Source organism: Pelodiscus sinensis, chromosome 20 (assembly GCF_049634645.1).
Source record: "Pelodiscus sinensis isolate JC-2024 chromosome 20, ASM4963464v1, whole genome shotgun sequence".
Lineage (NCBI taxonomy): Eukaryota > Metazoa > Chordata > Testudines > Trionychidae > Pelodiscus > Pelodiscus sinensis.
In genome coordinates, this window is record NC_134730.1 from 28763993 (window position 1) to 28786420 (window position 22428).

The window sequence follows — 22428 nt, forward strand, 5'->3', positions numbered from 1 at the left end:
TGCCAAATCTTGGCCCATTTGCAGTGTGAAGCAGAGTTACCTGTGGGGCTTGTTCAGCCAGAAGTGGCTCACCCGGCAACTGAAAATAAAAGCCGGTCTCCCTTCCGTGTGTGCTGGTAGCTCCATGGGCGGTAGAGGTGTGTTTGTGCTGGTGTCCAGGGGGCAAAGGGCAGAGCAATGCCACTATGCTGCACCTTGTAGACATGGCACACCCTCTGCCCGAGTGAGGTCACAGTACAAACAGGACACACACAAGGTACCTTTCCGACACCAAACACACAGATCAGCAGGAACTGGCCCATCCATTTTAGCAAGGCGTAAGGGGCCAGGCACCAGCCAATCGAAGCACCGATCAATAGCCGAGAATGCAAAGTCAGCTTGCGGGCTGGTTTCTGTGCCCTTTCCCCAGGAGAGGGGGTGCAAGGCCTGGCAGGGACAGACACATTCTCTGCTGGGAGGCTAACATTGCAGGAGAGCGCTGGCTGAAGGAAGACTTGGAAGGGCAAGGCAGGTATTTGTCTCACACACCAGGCCAGAGGTGATGTGCCGGTCAGTGGGAGACAGAGACCAAAGGGACAAGAGGGAGCCTTGCCAACGCCCAGGCATCAGGAGGGTAGAAGGGTGTAGTGGGCATAGGAGCTGTAACTAGCAATGCGGGGTGGGGGCTGCTGCACCCCCAGCTTGAAGTGGTGTCATTATACGGAGGGTTTACAGTTGGGTTCCATGGCTCTCGGCACCCCCCCAATCCCATACAAATTGTTCCAGCACCTCTGGGCGCTGGGAGCCAGGCATGATCAGAGCTAGGAAGGTGGGTAGGAACCAGCTGGACACCTTGACCTGGAGACCACCAAGGCAGCAGGCACTCGAAGGGAGTGGGGGGGGGAAATCAAGCGACTGGCAGCAGGAGGAGGCTGCTTTCTGCAGCCGTTTGTGGGGAGTGGGGGAGCTGCAAAGGCACCAGCGGAGGCGGCTGCTGTTGCAGGTGGCAATTAAGAGATGTTTATATTTACAAAACATCAGAAGGGCCCAGGGAAAACCTCAGGGCGTCACCCTGTTTAGTGCTTGTCCAACACCCAAAAGCGCATGAGGCACTTTCCAGGCCAAGCCTTAAGCACCAGCCCGCTCCTGCAGGGAGAGACTGGAAGAAACAACTCAGAGATGGGGGTAGGCAGGAGGAAGGATCCAACATGGAGGTCACCTGCTTCCTGAGTGAAGGCGTCACATGTGGCTGCAGTGACATTCATCTGCTCCTAGCCTGGCCCTCAGTGGAGGAGCCATTTGTCCAGTTGTATGAATAACCTTTGTTTCCCACTGTTACAGGGTGTCTCTGGCTGGCTGGAGACCCCCACGAGCCTTTTCCCTTGGGAACCCAGCCATCTCCATGCTCTGCGGAGGTTCTTTAGATGCTTCCCTGCCTTGCAGTTCCCCTGCATGGTGTAATGAGCTGCAGCAGCACAGCAGGCCAGCACACACCTGGCGGGCTAAGGAATCCGTGCCAGCCCGTTCCAAGGAGCGGCCCCCCAACCGCCGGTTCCCGGAAGGAGGGGCAAGTGGGGGCAGATCAAACCAGCTGGAGGGATGGCCCCGAACAGGGCGAGCATGGACACCTGCAGAGTCCCGGGGATGCCCCGCTGGCACGCCCAGCAGATGAGCATCAGGACCGTCCAGAGAAAAGCCCCCCCCCCCCCCGCCAATGGGGAGGGCTCGTCAGAAGACGGACGCGAGCAGGAGGGAGAAACTCCGCAGGAGAAGAGACCGCGTCAGGCTCTGACCGGCTCTATCGCCAGCCCCGCCTCAGCCTCGTGCTCCGCTCCCCACTCACCCCCGCATCGCAGCGTTGCGGGGCTTCCCCTGCGGCCCCCGGCCCGCTCGGGACTCTCTGCTCGTTTCAACCCCCACCCCCAACACACGCCCCGTGGTCTCCCCCCGGCACCCGAAGGCACCTGGGCCCGGGCTCTGTTCTAAATTCATCTTGTGGCTCCCGCCCCGTCGGTTGACTCCCGAACGCTCCGTTCACACGCAGGCGCCTGCCAGTTCCGAGGCCATGTCCCCCCCCCCGGGCCACGTTTCACGCACCCGCTTCCAAATCTGCTCCCAGCCCGCGCGGCCCTCGTCTAGCGCAGCCTGGAAGGAAGGGCCGCGCCAAACCTGCAGCTGGCGGAGTGACTCCGGCGCACGCCTCGGCTCATGCCAATGTGCCACCAGCCCCCCTGCCGCGGGTGGGAAAGGGGAGCGGGGTTCGAGCAGCCCCCGCTTACAGCCCTGCGTGGGAGCTGGGGGGGGCAGTCTGCGCACAGCGGGGGCGGGTTCTTACCCCCGCGCCGCCCCGGAGCCGTTTGTAATGAAGGGCTGGAAATGCCTCCCGACAGAGCCCCCAGCCCCCCTCCGCCACCTCTCCCCCTCCCGGCTCTAGAGCTGGCCTGGGGGCTGCGGCTGAGGCTCCATGCGCCAACCCCCCCGCAGCTCGTGGGGTTGGTTCCGCAACGCGCTTCCAGCCCCCCGGCCGCGGCCTGTGGGGAGTCCGCCAGGGCTTTGGCCGGGGGCTCGAGGGCAGCGGCAGGTAGCCCGGGCCCCGAGGGGGGCCTGAGCCCAGCCTGCCCCGGTACCGAGGGTGCGGGTAGCCCCCGCTCTTAGCCCCTGGGTTTGCTCGTTGGCTCAGCGGGGGGGGGGGGACCCCGGCGCTCGGGGCTGGAGGGACGGCTCGGGACCCCGCGGGTCTAGCGGGGGGCAGGAGGCGAGTCCGGCCTGAGTTCCCCCAGGTGCCAGCAGGCCCGGCGCACGGGCGGACGCTCCAGGCAGGCTGGGCGTGTGGGGTCCGCTCCCAAGGGCACTTGCCCAGCCGGCCCACGGGGCTCGAGGGCCCGGGCGGGGCGGGGCGTAGCTCCCCCCCCCCCAGCCCCTGGCATGCGCCCGGCCCCTCAGCTCTGCCTGGGGCCCGAGGGAGCCCCCACACCCCGGGGCGGGCCCGGGACCCGCTGCGACACCAGGCGGGAAGGAGACACCGCGCAGCGAGGCCCCTCTGCTCCCGGGGGGCGGCTGCCTGCGCCTTTGGGGGGGCAGGCGGGCCCCTCCGCGGACGAGGGGCCCCCTTCCCAGGGCTCCAGCCTTTGAACGCCAGCGCGGTACAAAATGGCGGGGAAAGGGTGGGCTCGCCCCGGCACGCCACGCGCAGCGCCCTGCTCCCTCTGCCCTGCGGGGAGTCGCTGCGCCCCCCGGGCAGGCGGGCGCCCCCCGAGGCAGCGGGCCACTCCCGGGGCCGCCTCCGCCCCCGCGGCCTCTGCTGCAGGGCTGGGTTCTCGAGGCAGCTGCAGAAAATGGCTGCCTGGCGGATCCAGCTGAACGGTGCCATGTGCGATCCGCCAGAACAGCGCGCGGCCCCCGGGGGCCCCGGCCCGCCAGCCGGCCGGGCGCCCCGCGGGGCCGCTGGGGCCAAGGGCGAGGGCTGGGCTGCTCCCTTCGCCTGCGGCCCCGAGAGCGGCGCCCCGGGGGCGAGTCACTGCGGCAGCTTGACCGGTCTCACGCCCCGGGGCCCCTGCCCCGCTCCCCTGCCCGGCTTCCCCCTCCGCGGGTGGATGCGGCCCGCGCGCAGCCTGGGCCCCGCGGTCCTGGGGGGAGATGCGCCAAGCCCCGCGTGCCCGGAACGTGTCTCCCCCGACAAGACCCGCCACGCGTGACAGGGGCCTGCCCCGCGGGGCGTGGGCGGAGGCGAAGGGCAGGTGCTGCTCCATGACCCACGCCCAGCTTTCTCCCGGGGCGGGGACCCGCACGTGTCCGGGGCGGGGCCGTGCCTGGCTCAAGGGGTCCGCAACGAAGATGCGATTTATTTGACACCTCCCGAGAGCTCCCGGGTTTCGGACTGAACCGCTCCCCGCCGCGTCCGGGGCGGATCGATCATCGCTGCTGCCTGCTGCTATTCCGGGCGGCGCCGGGGCGGTTCGGGATCGATTTATTTCGAAGTCGGCTGGAACAGCCAACGAGGAGCTACCGCAGGCGCGGGAGGAGGGGAGGGCGCGCGGGGCGCAAGCCCCCGCGTGGGATCGGGCTGAGAGCAGGGACCGGACCAGCTCTCCGTGAAAATGCCGCAGGAGACAACGAAAAATCGGCTCCCAGCGCGCCTGCGGGTTCCCCGGAGCGACCCCAGCCCCGCGGGAGCGCAGACCAGTCGAGCGCCTGGATGGGAACCCAAGCCAAGCTGACCCGCTCCGCGGGACGCCGGGTCCGCTCCGGCTCCGAGCCAACCCGCCCCGCAAGCGGATGCTTTGTGCTCTGGGCTCTCCAGGAGGAATCCGCGGGGGCTGCGCTTTAGCTTAGCTAGCGAAAACGAACAGCCCTTTGGAGGCACTTATGGGGTGGGGGGGCCGTAGAATGGGGGTGGGGTTGACAGCCCAGACCCAAACTGGAAACCCTCCGATGGAAACCACGTCAAGCCAGGCGGTGCAGCTGCCGCCCCCCCTTGTAGCACTTATGGGGGGGGAGGCAAAGAGGTCAAGAGATTTCGGAGCTGTGCCAAACCTCAGCTGGGAGGGCGGGTGTGAATAGCTTAAAACGAGGACAGCAGGTACCGGTAATTGCTGCCCGTATATGGCAGGGTTGGAAGGGGTGTGTGTGTGTGTGTGTGTGTGTGTACGTACGTGTGTGTGTGTGTACGTACAAACCTGTGTGTGATCCATGGCATGTGCACACACCGTCCCCGGAAGGGGGGCGTTGCTCTACACGCGACACGGATGTAGGGCAGTGACCTGCGGGCTCTCCATGGGGAGGGGGTGCCCAGGTGGTGCGCTCGGTGCGTGCGCACGCACACCCAGGGGCAAGCGGTCTGCACTGCTGGTGCCTGTTTACCGCGCTGGCTCGAGGAGGGATCCCGCGTACTAGCGGGGCGCTGCTAACGGGAAGCTTAGCTCTGGCCATGTTGTGAAATGTCGTTTCCTAAAAGAAACCAAACAACCCGCGGGAACGGGTCGGCTGCGCGGGCAGGGGTTCAGGCCCCATGTCCTAGGGCACCTCCACCTGCCCGGGTCCTGGCTGGTGCGTGCCGGGCAGGTGACCGGCCAGCGCCGTTTGCACAGGGTCCCGGGCCTCCGGGCGGGGCGTGCGCGGCAGGGGTACGGGAAGGATCCGGCTGGCTGCTTGGCGCGCAGGCTCCTTCGTGTGGGGTCCCCTCCCGCGTTGCGCCAGGCACCGAGCTGCGCGACCTGCCGGGGACCCCGGAGTACACTTGGGGGAGCAGAGGGCCTCTGCCTCCCGCCACACCCCACTCGGGGAGGGGGCGCTGGAGCCCCTCGCCTGACAGCCGGCTGCCCATGGACAAATAAAATACGTGACCCCTGGGCTCCCGGCGCCCCAGTCCGGAGAGCCGGGCAGGCCCCTCCCAAGCAGGGCCGTTGTGACTGAGCGAACAAATCTCCTTTAGTGACCTACATTACAGGCGGAGGGGGAGCGCAGGCCGGCAGTGGGGGAGCGGAGGTCGAACTGCTGTAAATCCCAACTAGTCCGCACTGGGCAGGGCCGGGGGGAGCTTCTGCAAACAGCCCCCCAGTCGGGCAGCGGGGATCGGCTCCCGCTTTTAAAGCAGCCGCAGCGGGCTGGGGGGGGGTCCCCTCCCTTCCGTCTGCAGGGGGGGGGGTTGCATTTCGCGGGGGCACTGGTCTGTTCCCAAGCCGGGCACCTCAAGCGCTCCGGGCGTGCCCGCGCGCCCCGCTAATTGTCCTAATTCCGCTCGGGTAGGCCGGGGCGCAGAGCGAGGCCGGCCGGGGGGGTGGGAGGAGAGCAGAGCAAGGCGAGGGGTGCCAGGGACACAGCGCAGCTGGAACACCCCGCAGGAGGCTTGATTGCAGCCCCCCCACACACACACACACGGCCGGCCCTGCGCCCCCCGTTGGGCGCCTGCAGAATTTCGGGCGAGGGGGAGCGCGAGGGATGAAATCAGCAAGCGAGGGAAAGAGGCGCGCGGGGGAGGGGGGGGGGAATTGCTGGCGCTTTTCCACTCGTGAGAGCTGGTTGCTGAGATACCAGCGGACCAATAACCTCTCACCAGCTCACCCAGCGCTCGGGCACTGCTTCCTTATATGGTGCTGCTGGGCTGCGGGGCGCCGCGCGCCGCACCATATAAGGGCAGGAACCTAAATACAGTATCTACCTTGTTCTGCTCTCGCCCGCGCCGCGTTCCAAGCGATCGATGCCTGCGCGAGCCCGGCCGCCGCGGTGCCAGTGCAGGGGAGGCGCGGGGCGGCTGCTGCTGCTGCTGCTGCAGCTGCTGCCCAAGGCCGCGCCGTTTCCAGCCACGGAGGTGGCGGTGCCCACTTCGCAGCCCTGAGCAAGTCTCGGCTGCTTATTAGGGGCGATGCAAATGAACCGTGATTCGCATCTAATTGCTTTTGTTAAAGGGGAAGGCGCAGGTCTTTAGGCGCCGCCGCAGGCAGGAGGGGAGGGGAGGGGGCCAGAGGCGGAGGCAGCCGCTGCAGCGAAGGAGCCAGGCTTTTACCTGGCGCAGAATAATCCCACGCAGGGTGCGGCTCGCTACAGAGACGTGGCGAGCTGGCGCGAGCTACGCCTTCCCCTGGGGGTGTGGGAGGCCCTCCTGTTCTAGGGGGGCGGCGGGAGGGGCCTCCGCGGGCAGCGCGGCCTTCCCAGCTGCAAGGAAATTCACCTGAGGGGCTTTGCAAAAGGCCACCATGTGCAGGGGCGTTTCCGAGACTCGGATTCGTTTCCGTTCCCCGCCTGGACCCCTGGAATGTCTCCCAAAGGGGAGGGGGGTCCGCGTTCCCCAATACAGGGCCGCCAGGCTGGGGTGGGGACTCGGGGCGGGTCCCGGTCCGAAATGGTGCTGTGCTGCAAGGGGAGGGGCGGAGGAAGGGGTGGTCTTTGGCACGGCTCGCGCTCCTCCGGAGGGCCAGTCACACCTCATTACAGCTGTCAGATTCCGATTTATAGCCGCCCCGGCCGTGACGTCAGCGGGCGCCCCGCAGCCATGGCTGGCATGCCACGAGTGGGGCTGTCGTTCGCCCACGAGCGGCAGCGCCGGGGCAGGGACCCCTCCCCCCCTTGAAGGACGAAAGTAATTTCATTGGGAGAAGGAGCACGGCTGGGCCGGCCGCGGCCTAGAGGTCCCAGGGTCCCTGCCACGGGGAGGTGTGTTGGGGGGAGGGGGCGTCTGCTACGGGGAGATCCCGTTGGCGAGGCAGGCTTGGCGGATGCCCCTTTCCCAGCCTTTGCAAACGAGGCAGAACCCGAGTCCCAGGGAAATAATCAGCAAATTCAGAAACCCCGGGAACAAGCGGGCTTTTGTGCAACATGCCCGCAGTGCCGAGTGCCAGCCCCGCCCCCGAGCGCGGCAATTTTATCTCACAAGCGTGTTCTGTGCCAGGGGGCTTCGCCGAGCGCTGCGGAGTCCAGCGGCCTCTCGGGGGGGGGGGGGGGGAGATAGCTGGAGACTCTAATTATATTTGGCACGCGCTGGCCATGAGCTAATGAAGGACACGGAGCGGGCGCTGCTTTGCAGCCTCTCTGCAGAGCTCCGGCGGCGCGAGCCTGAGAGGCACCGGGCGCGCGGATGGTTCCCGCCCGAGCGGCAGGAGGGGCGGGCGGCAGGCGCGCGGCTGAGGGCCAGGTGAGCACGGGGGCTGCTTCTGGCGGAGCCCCTTGTGCCCTCATCTCGGCAGGGCGGCGCTGCTCCCTTGGTGTGTGCGTGTGCAAGAACCAGGTCCCCCGCTCCTCGTGTTGTGTGTGTGCAAGAGCCAGGCCCCCCGCTCCTCGTGTTGTGCGTGTGCAAGAGCCAGCCCCCCCGCTCCCTGTGCTGTGCGTGTGCAAGAGCCAGGTCCCCGTGCTGTACTTGTGCAAGAACCAGGGCACCAGCTCCCCGTGCTGTGCGTGTGCAAGAGCCAGGCCCCCTCGCTCCCCGTGTTGTGCGTGTGCAAGAGCCAGGCCCCCAGCTCCCTGTGCTGTGCGTGTGCAAGAGCCAGGTCCCCGTGCTGTACTTGTGCAAGAACCAGGGCACCAGCTCCCCGTGCTGTGCGTGTGCAAGAGCCAGGCCCCCTCGCTCCCCGTGTTGTGCGTGTGCAAGAGCCAGGCCCCCTCGCTCCCCGTGTTGTGCGTGTGCAAGAGCCAGTTCCCCAGGTCCCCGTGCTGTACTTGTGCAAGAGCCAGGCCCCCAGCTTCCCGTGCTGTGCCTGTACGAAAGCCAAGGCTCCAAATCCCCATGTTAACCGTGTCTAAGAGCCAGGCCCCCAACTCACAGTGCTGAGCGTGTGTAAGTCAAGCCATTTCCCCTGCTGTGCGTGTCTAAGAATGAGGGGCCCAGCTCCCAGAGCTGTGCATGTGTAAGAGCCAGGCCCCAGCTCCCCGTGCTGTGCGTGTGCAAGAGCGAGGAGCCCAGCTCCCGGTGTGTCTGTACTGCGCGTGTCCACCAGCAGGGCCTCTAATCCCTAACCCCGGCCCTGGCGCTGGCGTGGCTGGTTAGCAAACGCGTGTGTAACCTGGCGCAAAGGAACCTGACCTCGGTAAACTGAGGCCCGCGCACCCCAGGCGGTTGGTGCCCTGGCGCCCGCGGGCAGGGGCTACGCGTGAGCCCCGCAATCCTGCTCTTGCCAGGGGACTGGAGCATTAACTGTCACGCTCTCGCTTACACGCACCTAAGCCCCGCTGCGTGGAGCCCAGCCTCAGTCCCTGCCTCCGAGCCGCGCTCCCGCGGGCTGGGTCCTGGGGCTGGCTGGAGGCGCTGGAGTAACAGACTCCAGCAGTGCCTGCTGGTAGCAGCGAGCTGAGCCCCTCTCCTCCCGCCTCCAGCGCAGGGCACCCGGCGAGCCTAGAGCCCGGCCCCGGCAGCGGCCCGGCCGGGTCAGTGACGGGCAGGAGTCGAGGAAGTCTCGGGGGGACCAGGCTTCCGTGCAGCCTGTGCCGAGCGCAGCAGCTCCCGGGAGGGCGGGCCAGGGCCATTTCCAGTCGCACGGTGCCACCTACAGAAAGCACCTGGAATTAATCGGGGAGCTTGGATCCCGGGGCAGAGGGCGGGCTCCCTTCGGACTCCCAACCCCGGGCCGCGTGCCGGGAAAGGGCCAGGGCCAGGGATGAGCGGAAGGCGCGTCTCAGATGCGCTGCCTTAAGGCCGGCGCCCCCCTCCCCTCCCCCGACAAGCTCCCTGCGAAAGGAAAAACTGAAACTCCCTTGGGTTTGATTTCACAGCCCGGCTCCTTGCGGGGGCGTGTGTGTGTGCGGGGGGGGGGGGATCCTCCCCATTATGTCTTAGGGGAGCAGTTTGGAACCCAAGTTTTGGCCACGCTGTCGTGGCTATGGGGAGAACCGCTGCGGGGGGCAGCGACGCTGGTCTCCGAGGAGTATCCCGGAGCGAGGTGGGTGTGGTGGAGAGGCCGAGAAAGGGGCATTTAGAAAGCCGCCTTGTGCCGCAAGCAGCCGCAGCAGGGAACCGGGGGGCGGGAGGGGGCTTCTGTGCGAAATCAAATGAAAGTCTCGGGATCTCCACTCCTGCAAGGACACGTTTCCCCACCATTCCAGAAACGGATACGCGGGAAATGTGCCGGGAAAAGACCCCAACTCAGCGTGCGTGGCGCTGTCCCGGAGACTGCGGGAAATCTGTCCCTTCCCCCTGCTGCTAGAACAGGGCGTCGGGACGGTAACTGGTTCGCTGGGGGGAGAGTTCAATAACAAATTAACGCGATTCTGGAAGGGATCGGACTGCAGACAAATTCCTCGGAGGTTCCCACAGGCGCCGTCCAGAAACGCCACGGTTTAAAGAGACAGGATTTTTGACGTCGACCCGAGAAGAGGTTTTCCACGCTGCCTGCCCAAAGTCTCTGTCCTGCGTGGAAAGGTGGCAGCAGAGGCATTGAGCGTATTCTTGTGACAGATTGTGTTGGGGCCACTGCTGGAGAGGCTGGGGCGAGGCACGTGGCTCTGGGGGGTTTACAGTTTCCTGTCCATAGCTTCTGTATGCTCGAGGACATCTCTTCCTGTCCAGGGATCCACGCGCGATCTCTCACGGGAGTCTGAGCCCAGCCACGAGCCAGTCACGTGTCCTCCCCGGGGACCGAATTCTCTCAGGGTTCGAACAGAGAACGATTCCCGGCTCGCGCGCGCCCCAGGCTGAGCAGGGACCCAGCCATCTCGCCGTGGCTAGGAGCGAGAGGGGTTCGCTGCCCGCAGGGGATCCCCGCGTGCGGGTCCTTGATTTCCACTGGACACGCGCGGTCAGCTGCAGGGCGGGCGCTCTCCGCGGAGCCCTCCCGGACCCGCACACACGCGGGGCTCGGGAAGGTGCCGCGAGAAACCTGCCAGAGCCCGAATTCGATTTGAAAACAGCAACAAAATCCAGTTGAATCCCAAACTTCCCTCGGTGAGAAATTCTCTGCGCGCCGGGTGCGCCGCTCGCTGGCTAGTTCCCTTGGCCTGAGAGCCCCGGGCTGGGCTTAGGCAGGACGTGGGGCCGGCCCTGCGGAAAAGCCTCTTTCGCTCCGGCAGATTCCCGGCCGGTCTCCCGCGGCCCCTCACCGACGCGCTCCTCGCGGATTGCTCCCTCCAGGTTCTGCGCGCTGCAGCTGCTGACACCTAGCGCCCGGCTCTGGGCCTTTCCTGCGGGCGCTGCCGCTTCGCTTCTCCCCGTTGCGAGGCCTGGCCGGTGTCCTGCGCACAGCCGCTGCCTGCTGCCCCAGCCTGCGCGGAGGGGTACACCCCTCGGGGGTGCTTTCTGCACCGTATCCTCCAGCCCAGATACCTCGGCCGCGATGGCAAGTGCCGCCGGATTGTCAACACAGGGCGGGGTGGGAAAAGGGGGCGGGGCAGAGCAGGGTCGGTGCCCAGAGCCGGTGCGGGATTCGGAGCGGAGCCAAGTGGGTGCCGGGAGCCGGAGCGAGACGCGAAGCGGAGCCAAGTGCGAGAGCCAGTGGGGGATTCGGAGCAAAGAACAGCTTCTGGTGCACTCAGGTTTTGGTATCGGCTCGCGGACAAGGTGAAGCGGGTCTTTTGCTCTGTGGTTTTTCCCTACGAGGGGAGCTGTGTCCCCGCTTAGAGAGTCCCCCCCAGCCCATGGGGGTGTATCTGGCGCGGGACACCTTCCCGCGAGGGGGCTCAGCTGCACCCCAGAGGCAGGCACTGGCTGACGGACCCGGTGAGAGTAAATCGGCGTTGGCCAGCAAATGAGTCGCTACTTGGCGGGAGCCTGGTCTGCGGGGTGGGCCCGGCCGGGCTCGACTTAGTTAATTGTTTATTCCCTTTACGGGCCCAGCCTCCGCCCGTTTTGCGGTGGAAAGAAGGGCCCCAGTCAGGGACCAGCTCATCGCCCCCTCCCCACGTCAGGCAGAGGCACCCGTGGGGGGGGTCCCTTCCCTGCCCCCTCGTGGGGCGCCTGGTTCCACACCCCTGGTTGCCGGGCCCCCTCTCGGAGCGGGCAGGCTCAGCTCGCTCCGCCTGGGCTTCCCTTTGCGCTCCCGGACGTTCCGAAAGGAGAACTCTGGTCCCGCGGGGCACCTGGGTTAATCCCGCAGCCCAAGCCAGCAATCGGCCCGTTGGGCAATGCACCCCCGGCCCCTCCTGCAGCGCCGCGCGCCAGCCTCCCCCCCCCCCCCGCCAGGCTCGCGCAGGGAGCTCGCCCCACCCCTTCGGCCCGAGCTTGCCCCCGTTCGAACCAATCGCTCCCGACTCCCGCGAGCCCGAGACACGCGTGAGCAGCGCTTGCTCCCACGCTCCGTGCCCTTCCTGCAGCCCGAGCCGGGAGCTCAGAGCAGGTTTCTCTCGGACACGGTCTCTGGGGCTCGATGGTTAAAGGCTGCGGAACAGCCTGTCAGTTCCGTGTGCCCCCCCCCCCCCCCCGCCGCGCCCGGCAGCCCCCACGGGGAGCCAGGCGCGCGCATTAGCTCCCGGCGCAATCCAGGCTCCAGCGCGGCCTTTATGGGGCAGGTTTGTCACAGGGTCGGATGGGGGGCATATGCCCTCAGCGTCCCACTGCTTCACCCCCCCCCCCCCCCATCCCTAGGGCGAAGGCGCGACAAGCCCAGCCTGCTTTGGCTGTTTGCCTGCGGAGTTTGTACAGGGGCCATGGGATCGGTAGAACCAGGCGCCCGGTCACTGCGTTTAACGCAGAGTCCAGGGAATCCAAACTGTCCGGAGGTGCGTGGTTTCTTGCGGCGCTGGGAACAGAAAGAGCCCCGGGTCTATTGGGGGCTTGGCGCTGTTTGACAGCGAGACGTGCCTGTGTCCTGGGCAATTCGCCCCAACGAGTTCTTAAGCTTCAGAGGGGTAGCCAGTTCGTCTGGAACTGGAAAAACCTAAACCCCAGCAAATAGTCCTGCAGCACCTTAGAGACCGACAAAACATGTGGATGGGACCATGAGCTTTCCTGGGTTCAACCCACTTCCTCAGATGAAAGGCGCATTAAAAGTCCAGTTCCAAAATAAATCCGGGATGGGGGGACGAGAGGAGGGGAAAGTTTTTAAGGAGTGTTTCGGAGCAGCCTAGCAGATTCCACACCTGCGCTAAGGGAGGGGCTTCATTTCAAGGGGATACAAACCTTTCCTGGGGCACCTCGGCCTTTGCCCCTTGAAACGGGGGAGGGGGGAGCCTCCGCAGCAGGTGGCCAAGGAGACCGGGAGCAAGGCGGGCGCAGAGCGCGCGGCTGGAGTGGACAGAGGAAACTTATGCAAAGTCTTTGGGGCAAATTAAACGTGGGCCCGTCTAGGCTGGCAAGCGGCAGGCGCTCAGCTCCTCTAGACCCTACAAACGCCAGCGTGGATTTGGGGCATAGGGTGGGGGGAGGAGGTGAAAGGTAAAAATCACTTGGAAACGGGGCGGGGGGGGGGGGGGGCAGCGCGTGCGCTGTCGGCGGCAAACACTAAGAACCTGCAGCCAGGGCGCCTGCCTTCTGCGCCTGGTGCAGAGAGCTGCCTCCGCCTGGGAGGTATACATTCGCCCAGGGAGCAGGAGTAGGAGGCGCGACTTTTTGGAGGTTTTAAAGGCTCCCTCCTCAAGGACATTAGGAAAAACTTCCTAACTGCCAGGACGTGAAACACTGGAATAAATTACCAGGGGGGTTGTGGAAGCTCCATCCCTGGGATATTTCAGAGCAGGTTGGACAGACACTTGCCAGGGATGGTTTAGGCGATGCTTGGTTCTGCCATCAGGGCAGAGGACTGGACGCCCTCTCAGATCCTTTCCAGTTGTATGATTCTAAATAACATTGGATTGAAAAACACCAGCACCCAACCACCCCGCCAAACGGTGCCCCCCCCCCCCCAGCTGGTGGCCCTTGTAGAAGACGAGGGAGAGTTCCTCCCTCCAGAAAAACTCCTCCTCTCTCTGGGGAGAAAACAGCCTCCCCGGCTAGCTGCGGTGTTTTCTTTCTCGCTGCCTGTAGCTGACGACAGAGCCCGTGAAGGTTCGCAGAGGGGTTGGACCCGCGGAGAGGTACTGTCAGAACCAGAGCTGCAGCGTTTTGGGGAAGCGCTATTAAACCGTGCGCTCCTGGCTTGCAACGAATCTTCTGCTCATCTGCTGGCGTGGGCTTTGCCCACGAAAGCTCATGATCCCGGTCTCTAAGGAGCCCCGGGACTACTCGTTTGCAGGCATGAGGAGCAGCGCTCCGGTGGGGGCAGATGATCCCAATTGGCCCCAGGAGCCGTGTCTTAGATTTTACATCCGTCTGGAGACAGGCGTTCCTAATGTATGTGCGGACCCTTTCCCCCTCGTCCCCCAGATCTTCCGAGCGGCGCCCCCGCCCTCGCCCCGCGTTCCCTAGGTGCGCCCTGGTCCCGAGCAGAGTCTGGCCCAGCCCGCGGGGCAATGTGGCGTTGGCAACAATTTAAGCCCATCCTAGGGGGGGGCCTCCCTGAAAATCCCTCTCCGCCAGGGCAAGAAGGGCGGAGGCTGCGCTGCCCCGCTCCCGACGAACACGCCTCCTTAGCACAGCGCGGCAACGGGGAACGGCGACGCGCCACTGGAGTTTTCACACACCCACCCGTGACGCCCGGGAGCTCCCCGGGGACTGAGGGGAGCAGGAGGCTCCCACGTGGTGCTGAGACGCGGCCTTGTCCTCCCCTGAGCAGCCGCGTGGGGCTGCTGGCAGCCTCTCCCTCAGGTCCCGGCTCCATGCGCCCCCCAGCCGAGCCTCCCGGTGCCAGCTCAAATTCGGATCCGCCCAGCTATCAGCCGCTGGCCTCCCCCGGCCTTGCCTGGCCCATGTCGCCCCCCCCAACCCGCCTCCTCGCCGGGCGCCTTCTCCTCTGACTGGAGCACGTGTGTGTGGGGCGGCAGGTCGCTGGACCCGACCCTCCATCCGCACTTCGTGGGGAGAGGCAGCCAAGGGCCCTGTTCCCCGGGAGCAGGCAGGGCGCCCCCCATGGGCCCGGCGAGGCTGTTCCCCAGGCTGTGCTCGCCCGCTGCCACCCCCTTGCCCCGCCTCACGCACACGCACCAGTCGCAGCCGGGTCCGCCTGCAGCGGCTCCACCAAGTCCCCCCTCGGGCAACTCCCAGACGGGGCCAGCCGCTCTGCCATAGGTCCCGCGGGGGCAGCGGGCCGGGCAAAGCCCCTAGTCTGGAAACAGCGCCGCGCCCCCGGGGCTAGTGCCGCTCGCGCCCGCTGCAGCGTGGCTGTTTCCGCGGGAGGATGGAGTCAAGCCGGGGCACCCCGAGACAATGCGGGTACCTCCCCCCCCCCGCCGTCCCACGTGCGCGCGGCCGGGGTCATCCCTTCTCCCCATCACATAGGCAGCCACAAGTGACTTGTGACCCAATAGCACAACAGCCCAGCCGCCGCCTATTGGTCAATGCACCTGAAAGGGCGTCAGATGATTTTATTTATGCTCCAAACCGAGAGGAAGCCCCCTCCTCGCCCCCCAGCTTAGGAAACAGGTGTTCCGCAGCCCGTATTTCATTAAATAAACACACACCCTGAGAGCCAATTTATCGCGTTGGTAACCGCCCTAAATGGAACTGCTGGCATTTTTCGTCATAAAATTGCAGCCCCAGACCGTTTATTTCCACTTTCGCCCCCCACTCTCCGAGACAGTCAAATTGCAGCCATATGGGAGCCTAGGTAATAAGAAGCAGTTACCTTATTTACTGAAGAGGAGACGCACCCGAATCCTCCCGGGAACTTTTCTCGCTCTGGGGGGTTCGCCGGGAGTTTTCCGGAGAGCTTGAAACATGAAGTCGGACGGGTGTTTGGGCTCCAGGGGAGGGACAATACAACCGAAGACAGACCCCAGTGCACCCCAGTTGTGCCAGCACTGAGCTAGGAGAGGGGGAAGCCAGTCCCATCCGCAGTAACCGAGATGGGGCGTCGGGCGTGCCCCCGCATCTCTTCCCCCCACAGTGTACTTTGGGGTTCCCCTACTAAGGTGTTAGCCTGGGTAGCTGCTGGCTCCCACCTCAGGGTGTGCGTGTAGGAGCCTATAGAAGGGAGACATTGAAATCCGGCCACTGACGAACTTTTGGTGCTTTGTTGTTTCACTTATATGCCCCCCTCCAGGAACCAAGCCCACGTGTTTTCATAAGAGATCAGCCGCGATCGCACCTACGCGCTTCCCAATAACCAGCCTCTTGTTTCATTTGTTGCTACACATCCATGTGCCGCAGGCAGGGAGATAAAAGACGCTCACAAGTTTTGAACCAAACAAATATCGCAGCGGATCTATTTCTTCGGCTGCGATTGAGTGTTGATGCCACCGACACGAGACTCTGACTTTGCGAAAGAAAAATCCGTCTCCTAGCCCTCCCCCGACTCTGCAGCGGCCACATCTCTCTGGCTTTTAAAAAAACACCTAAAGCAAATATTCTTATGGAAGTGAGCGGCAGTAAAATCGCTGAGGGGTGAAATGCGGAGAAATACTATCTTAGGGCAACTAACCAAACTCTCCAACAGCCAGAGGTGATTTAGGGGGCGGAGGAAGGAGAGAGAGAGGAGGGAGCAGCTTTCAGTAAGAGAGCACGCTACAACTAATCGCCCAGCGAGAAACACTTGATTGCAGTCAGAAACGCAGTAATTACCTCGGCAGTGTTTACAGATAACCCTGCCATATCGGGACATACACAAAGTCATGGGTCGCTCCGAGAATCAGCGAAACCGCAGCCACATGCTCACGCCTCCTCTCAGACACCCCCCCTCCACCTCCAATCCCTTTCGCCCGCCTGCTGGAGCGCACTTCGGGGGAATGAAGCCCAGAGATTCTTGGAGCAAGGAAACTAGAAACTCCGATTATAGGCCGTCGAGGTCTACTTTATTTTCACTACCCAAACTGTTGGAAAGTATTTAAACCTAAGCAGAAACAGCTGTCCCCCTGGCGTCACTCTCCCAAACTATTTGTTACTGTGAATGACTTTGTAGGATTAGGAGCGTCGCTGGTTTTTGGCTTCCAAACGAACGGCTTCCTTGGCAGAGACTCTAAGGAGGTGATTTGTGCGTAATCTTCACGTATTTCGTTAATAAGATACAGTATCTCTTTGTTCCCTGAACCCGCACGGGAGTTTCCTCTCTCTTTCCCCACCCTCTCTGCCCCCCACCTAGCACTGCCAGCGGTTTCGTGCCGCCTTGGCTAGTTCAGCACCCAACGAGCAGAGAGAGCAATGAAGAGCAGCGATAGGGAACGGGGTCACTTTGCACCGCTTTTGTTCCCACGAGGCAGTTTTCACACCGCTTCCTTTCCAGGACAGAGTCCGACTGGATTTGCTGGGGGAAGAGACGCTGTCTCCGGCAGAAAAGACGCTGCAGTCAGAGGCGCCGAGTTCTGCTCACTCTGTCGTGACAAAGCGACTAGTCTGCCTGGGCTTGTTGGTTTTGAATAAGTCTCCAGGCGAGCACACGTGCAATGCCACGGCCCCTGTCAGAGGTGGGCCAGCTAGTCTCCCAAAGGGAGCGAAACCGCCCTACCTAGGATGGCACAGGCGCTGGGCAACACCGCCCGGGCCAGGGGCAGGCTCTTTTGCAGGGCTCCCCGGAATATGGACTAAACTTGGGCCGCTGTTTCCGGAGGGCAGGGACCCCGAGCGCCCAGCCCCTGCGCGCACGCTGCCTGCAATGCCTCGCGGCCGCAGCCGCCAGCAGAAAGACCCGAGGAGCCTCCGCAGCTGATTCCGCTCCTCAGCCCTTTGTGCTTTCAAATTTCCTTTCTCCGCATCGGCCTTGGCGAAACGTTGTCGGGAAACGCGGCCGAGCCCGCGTGAGCTGCCGGGGCTAGGGGCCGCCTCCCACCGCTGGGAAATTACGCGGCGAACGGGGCCCGGTGGGTTGAGACGCGCAGCTCAGCGCGCACCGGAGCAGAGAGCTCAGCCAGCCAGCGGGAGCTAAAATAAAGACGCAACGATGCGCAGAGTGGCCCCGGGTTGCACAGAGCCAGGGACACCCCGGGAGCGCAGCGGGCAGCGTCTGCTGGTGGGGTGGGACCGGATGAGTCCCTCTGCCTGGGGGGGGGAGGGCAGGCTAGGGAATTGCCGGGGGGGGGGGGGGCGGGGTGCCTGGGGATGACAATTGGTGCACATGGCACAGAAGTTGCTTTGAGCGGTTTTTCTCCGGCCTGTTCGCTCCAGCTGGGCTGGGGGGGGGGGGGGGGCGGGCTGGGTTGTGCTGGTGGGTGCTGGAGTAGGGGCCGGCGGTGGATACCTCGCACTGGGGGGGGGGGGCGGATGGGTTGTGCTGGTGGGTGCTGGAGTAGGGGCCGGCGGTGGATACCTCGCACTGGGGGGGGGGGGGCGGATGGGTTGCAGTGATTTAGAAAGATAGGGCTGGAGAGAGACTTTATGGGCTGGGGGGGAGGGACAGGTGTGCCCCGCCTCCAGCCAGACAGCGGGGCCCCGCCCCCCCCAACAGCGGGGCCCCGCCCCCCCTGGTCCCTTTCCAGCCTCCCTCCGCCCCGGTCTCTCGGCGGGCTCCTCCCCCTGTCTATTGAAAGGCGGGTCACGTAGCGGGGAGGGGGGAGGTGGCTGGGGGCGGAGGCAGCTGGGGGAGGGAGAAGGGGGGGGCGAGCCCTGGCCAATGCGGTGCAGGCGGAATATTCCACCGGCTCCGCCAGCAACAAGTGCGGGGGGAGGCGCGCGCGCGCGGGTGGGAAGGGGGGGGGGAGTGCACGGGAAGGGCTGACGTCAGCGGGCGGAGTATTATGGTCTGGGCTGCGCTGGCTGCTGCTTTTCTGCTGCCAGCGGCCGAGTAAACATGGAGCTTTCCGCCGTCGGGGAGCGGGTGTTCGCGGCCGAGGCCCTGCTCAAGCGCCGCATCCGCAAAGTAGGTGCCCCCCCGGGCCCCGGGCCCCGCGCATGCAGCGCGGCAGGCCGCGATCGCCGCGCACAGCAGCCCTGCGCCCTCCCCCAGCTGCTCCGCTTGGCAGCCGCAGCTCTGCCCCTGCGCTCGCCTTGCATCGGGGGGTGTGCGTCCTGCATGCCCCGTTCCACCACCCCTGGCTGCTGCAGGCCTTTTGTGGCATGCAATTTTTTTTTTTTTTTTGGCCAGATGCATTTTGCTGCATCCCTGTTGGGCTGGCTGCAGGCATATTGTTTGTTCTGAGCATTTGGCCGTTTGCATCTATTTGACACATGCCGATTGGTGCAGGCTTATTTGGTGGCTACATGCATCTCTTTATTGCATGCATCTCTCTTGCTTCCCCCGTGCCTATTTATTTTCTCTCTGTACATCTGCAGGGGCGCATGGAATACCTGGTGAAATGGAAGGGCTGGTCTCAGAAGTAAGTAGGTTACATACACAATTATGCAGCCTCGCAAATACTCAGAAGATGGTGGTTATGATTTATTTGATGCATGTGGCATTGTAACAGAAAGGAAAGCGAGATCCTCTTTTGAATTAATTGTATGTGTGTTTCCCCCACCCCCACTCAAAACTGACCCTGTTTCTCAATCTGTGTGCCTGTCCTGCTAGGTACAGCACCTGGGAACCTGAGGAAAATATTCTGGATGCTCGGCTGCTTGCAGCCTTTGAGGAAAGGTACAAGGCCTTTGCTAGTCCTATCCACCACACCTATAAAGCCATGGCTCTGTCTTGTAGCAATGCTGAATTGAAACTCTGTTTTTGTAAATACCTCTAGGGAACGAGAAATGGAGCTATACGGGCCCAAAAAGCGAGGCCCCAAACCCAAAACCTTCCTGCTCAAGGTAAGGAGGCAGGAGTCTAGCGTGTGCATTGCCATGGTTGCGTTGCTGCGTGGAGAGGGCTGCATGCTGCAGTGGGGCGCGACAGACCCAGCATGCTCAGAGCAGGATTCGGCTCCAGCACGGATGGGGAGGCCCCTGCTTATCTTGGAAGTTGTAATGACGGAGCCTAATGGCAGGATAATAAAAGTCACCAGTTGATTTATCTTCTTTGCAGGCCCAGGCCAAAGCCAAAGCCAAAACCTATGAATTCCGCAGTGACTCAGCCAGGGGAATCCGGGTGCCATATCCTGGTAGATCACCCCAAGAGCTGGGCTCCACGTCCCGGGCTAGGGAAGGCCTGAGAAACATAGCTCTGCCGGCCCAGGGCAGCCCCAGCACCTTGAGGGCTGAGAGCATCCGAGACCGGGTTGGGAGAATGGAAGATAAACCGGGGGAGATCCCTAAAAAGAGAGGCCCAAAGCCTAGGAAAGAGCATTACAAGGACTTGCCAGAGGCTCTGGATGTCTCCAAGAGGAAATTGTGTGAGCCAGGGGACAAGATTGGGGACTACCTCAAAGCCAGAAAAATAGAGGAGGCTGTGCCGGGGGTGGCAAAGTTTGGCTCAGGACACAGTGTGATCCAGCTAGCCAGGAGACAGGAACCGGACCTCTCTGGTGCGATGTCCAGCCCCAATAGAGCAGAGGCTGGCATGAAGCTGGGAGCCTCAGAGATGTACCCGCCCAGGGTCACCAAGCACAGGTCAGACTTTTTGGACCCCAAGGGGCAAGATGGATTGGACCCCGGCGGCCCTAAGATAATGCACAGCTCCACCAACCAGGGCTCTGTGGGAAGCTTGTACCGAGAAACGGTGGGGACTCAGTCTGGCAGGCCCTCCCTCATTGCCAGAATCCCTGTCTCCAGGATTCTGGGAGACCCAGAAGAGGAGTCCTGGAGCCCCTCTCTCAACAACCTGGAGAAAGTGGTGGTGACTGATGTGACATCTAACTTTTTGACCGTCACAATTAAAGAGAGCAGCACGGACCAAGGATTCTTTAAGGAAAAGCGATGAGTGTTTGCAGGATAAATCCAGAGAGGTAGATGCTTGGTTAGAGGTTGGTGGGTTTTTTTTTCCAGGACAGGACCTAGAAACTATCTTAATTCTTTCTGCTTGCATTCTGTTTTTCTAGTTTTACGTTTCATTGGAAAGATTATCTCTAGAGTTATATTTTCTATTAGATGTAAATATGTTATTTAAGAAAAATCCCTATATATATATATCTATATATATATATATATATATTTCAACTCTAAGTTGTTTTATTTAAAAATGGAGACTGAACGGTGACTGCTCAGTTGCTCTTAGGACAATAAAAACTGAGAACTAATGAGTTCACGTATCTGTTGCAGGAGCCAGTGTATATAATGAACAATGTTTGTAGTTAATTATGTTCTGGGTTAATTTTTTGTTGTTATGATTTTTTTTCATAAGATGCTCTGGATGATGAATGGGGAAGTTGTATCCCTTTCCGGGCAAAATGCCCTGATTTCTTGATTGTGATATAAGGTGTTGCTTGTACAATCAAGTGTGCTGTATCCGGAACTGTCTGTCTGGGCAGCTGAAACAAGCACTTGAATTTACAGTATTGTTGGGTTTGGTTTCCAATTAAAAAAAAAAAGTTGATATAAAATCAAAAAAGCCGAAGTCTATAAAAAGACTGACAGTTGTTCTAGTGAAGTATTAACTTGAATTACCTCTTCTTGCAAATGAAGAGGAGGTTTGTATGTTTAAGATTCCTAAAAGGAGTGATACTGAAATGCACTTTAATAGAATTGTCATAGCAGTTATGGGAGACAAAACTGAGCTGAGAAGCTGTTTTAATTTTGTCTGTTTGCTTGATTCTTCCCCCACCCACTTAAAAAAAATCTGTTTACATTCCTGAAATGCCAGAAAAGTTTGGGAGGATGCAGTGTCACTGCCCGTATTTAGATGCTCATGCTATTATAGAAAGTGTTACTTTGTTTCCCGGGGCCCTTTGGACTGGTGGGAGAGTCCAGATACAGTGTTCTCTAATATCCACATCTCCCCAACAAATCCCAGGGTCATTTAATTGGGGTTAGAGAAAATAAATATTTTCCCTGTTTGATGCCAGTTTCACAATGGTTGAGAGGAGATCTACTAATAGGTGCAAAGTAGGTGTTGCTGATGGAGGTTGCAGTTTGTATTTGTTTATGCCCTTCTCGGTGGAAGGTGCATGCCAACGTTTTAGTTTAGTTTGGCTCTGGGCTTACGGAGGTTTAACGACGGAACAAAATGCAGCAGCTTCCATCCACTAGAGCAGCAAGACTGGAGGTCTTGTGTTATCTTGCGGAAAGAGTGTGGGGCTGCCGGAAGTGTTTCTCTCTCTGAATTCCAGCTTTCCCTAGTGGAAGGAGAGGCGGTTGTTTTGGAGCCAGTGATGGGGGAAAGGGGACGATGTCGTGGTTGTTTTTAAAGGTGTAACAGGTGTTCTTCTCTCCTAACATATGTTGGTTTAAGCACCTTTGTTGGTTCAAAAGCACAAAACTGTCCAGCAGCCTCTGCCAGAGAAGCTGGCCTTTTCCTTTTGCAGCTCTGATTGGCCCAGTGAAGCTCGGACGTGCTTCTTCGTGTGGGGACTGCACATAAGATGAAAGCACACCGGGCCTGGTGGGAGAGGAAGGAGCTGGAGTTCAAGGAACAGCTTTGGCTACTCTTAGGCCCATTCTGAATAATTTTATCTCCTACCTCTTTAGACCCTTTTCCCTTCCATCTTTGGGACTTTTGTCCTTATCCAATCAAAGAAACAAGGGATCCGTGTTTTAGGCTGTGCAGGGGAGCTGCTTGTGTGTTTTTTAACATCACATTTTGTAAAGCCAAGTTTTTAAGTGTAGTGTGTACAAAGGACTGAAGCAAGGAATGTAACACTATTGATGTGATTTTTCAGGTGAAACCTACACGGGTCAGGTCTGTTCCCATGTGTCTGAATCTACCCCATCTATCTCTGCCCTACTTAACTGCAGGCTGGAAAATACCTCCCCTTGTGAAACAGATCACAGTGCAGCTCCTGCCTCATTGGAAAGAGTCCGGTGTGATTTTAATTTGGCATTCTTCACTCCAGACCTAGAGAGCTCTGGGTGTGTGGAGATGCACACATCTGGAAAACAAGGCACCCGTGGAGGGGAGTGTCTGTACATATCTACATATATATTGGATGTGTGTGTGTGCGTGCGTGTTCTTTAATTCTATGACTTGTAAAAAAAACAAATCTGGCTAAATCTCAGTCTCAGAAGTGAAGCTTCGATTCGTGTCTTCTGCCAACCGTGAATGTCTACAG

At 61.5% G+C, this 22428-nt stretch overlaps 1 protein-coding gene across 1 annotated transcript; it reads left to right on the forward strand.

The window, feature by feature from the left end:
* Positions 1-18051: 18051 nt before the first annotated feature.
* Positions 18052-22359, forward strand: CBX8 (chromobox 8). The gene is made up of 5 exons (XM_075904133.1): positions 18052-18215; positions 18629-18672; positions 18864-18929; positions 19030-19096; positions 19311-22359. Exons 1-5 carry the CDS (start codon positions 18147-18149, stop codon positions 20142-20144), a joined length of 1080 nt encoding a protein of 359 aa, XP_075760248.1. The 5' UTR covers positions 18052-18146; the 3' UTR covers positions 20145-22359.
* The last annotated feature ends 69 nt before the right edge of the window (positions 22360-22428 follow it).